The sequence below is a fragment of the Nanorana parkeri genome, unplaced genomic scaffold, assembly GCF_000935625.1.
Source record: "Nanorana parkeri isolate BGI_ZX_2015 unplaced genomic scaffold, ASM93562v1 scaffold3416, whole genome shotgun sequence".
In the NCBI taxonomy this organism is placed as follows: domain Eukaryota; kingdom Metazoa; phylum Chordata; class Amphibia; order Anura; family Dicroglossidae; genus Nanorana; species Nanorana parkeri.
This window is the reverse complement of record NW_017309684.1, coordinates 30,247-31,785: the sequence shown is the minus strand read 5'-3', so window position 1 is coordinate 31,785 and position 1,539 is coordinate 30,247. Positions and strand designations below refer to the sequence as shown.

Below are 1,539 nucleotides of genomic sequence, written 5' to 3'. Positions count from 1 at the left end.
TATCAAACTTCCGGCCCTCCAGCTGTGGGGGTGAAACTACAAATCCCATGATGCATCTCTCTCCGGGAGTGACGTCTGTGAGAATCTTGCAATGCCTCATGGGATTTGTAGTTCCACCCCGCAGCTGAAGGGCCGGAGGTTTGCTACCCCCCTGCTATAGAGCAGTTCTATGCGTTTCTGTCCTCGAGTCAACGGCCATAAGAGAGCGGAGGGCTGCGCGGGGTACAAACCCTTATCCGAAACCATCCGTACCGGGGGGCTGAATTCTCCGGGAGGGGACACCGAAATGGCATCGCCTGCCCCCGATTAACCAGCCTGCCCCCGGCACAGCGGCTTCCAGATAAGGAGACAGAACACCGAACAGCCCCTAAACGTTCCTATGAAATATACATGTACAGGGGCTCTTCATAGGGATGCAGGCTATAGTGCAGAGTAGACATGTGATTCGTTTCGTTACGAATCGAAATTCGTCCGAATTTTCCTGAACTTCGTAAATACGGATCGGCTGCTGCTGAGTCGCATTACAATACACAGGCAGGAAATACGAAATTCCGTTGACGTATTTTCGTTACGTTACCAACATTCGTTATATTGAAGGTAAAAAGCAAAGTACATTTATATTGGAGTTGATGGTAGGTTTTTTTTAACCCCTTCATGACTGAGGCCTTTTTTTTCCATCTTTTGTACCCATGTTAGATTCCACATTTTAGGCCTGAAAATTACTTAAAACCCCCCAACATTATATATTTTCTGAATGCCGAGACCCTATAGAATAAAATGGTGGTAGTTGCAAATTTTTATGTTGCGCAATATTAACGCAACTCCTTATTAAACCCCAATATTTAGTGAAAAATTTAATTAAATGCCCCAAAACACAACAAAATACCCATTTTTTTAATGAAATATAAAAGATGAGGTTACAACGAGTAAAACGATACCCAACATGCCCAGGTTACAAATTGCGCGCATCCGTAAAATCGGGCGACAGGTAAGTCGCCGGGATCGCTTCTGTTGTAGAGCCGACAGTCGGCTCTACAAGTTTAAACAGCCCCGATGCTGGCGACGTACACTGCACGTCGTCAGTCACTAAGGGGTTAAAGTCCGAAATACGAAATTCGGATCCGGAATCCGTTAACGGAATTCGTATTTCGGATACAAAAACAACTACCACATCGACTCCAATATATTAACAAAAGGTATTTTTGCTTTTTAACTTCAACGTAACGAATGTTCGTAAAGTTACGGAAACGCGCCGAAACTAACGAGAATGCGTATTTCGTACCAATCCGAATGGAGTTTCGCACACGAATTACGAAATAACAGATATTGCGAAACGGAACAGATTTTTTGACGGCGCACAAGTCTAGTGCAGGGGTCATTCACAGACTATGGGGACTTATCGCCTCGGGTGCTAAGGAAGAACAAGAGCGCACACCACACCCACCGGAGACACTTACCTGCAAAGAGCCGGTAGGTCCTTTGGCCTTTGAAAATCTTGCTTTTTACTCCGGGAGAAAGTAAATCTAGGAAAACAAAAAC

The 1,539-nt window shown here is 45.0% G+C and overlaps 1 protein-coding gene across 1 annotated transcript in view; it reads right to left on the bottom strand.

Moving 5' to 3' along the window:
- USP10 (ubiquitin specific peptidase 10) overlaps nucleotides 1–1,539 on the bottom strand; it is a 29,207-nt gene that overhangs the window by 2,164 nt on the left and 25,504 nt on the right. Inside the window, 1 exon segment of the mRNA XM_018574956.1 lies at nucleotides 1,458–1,523. Coding sequence (XP_018430458.1) covers nucleotides 1,458–1,523 — 66 coding nt within the window.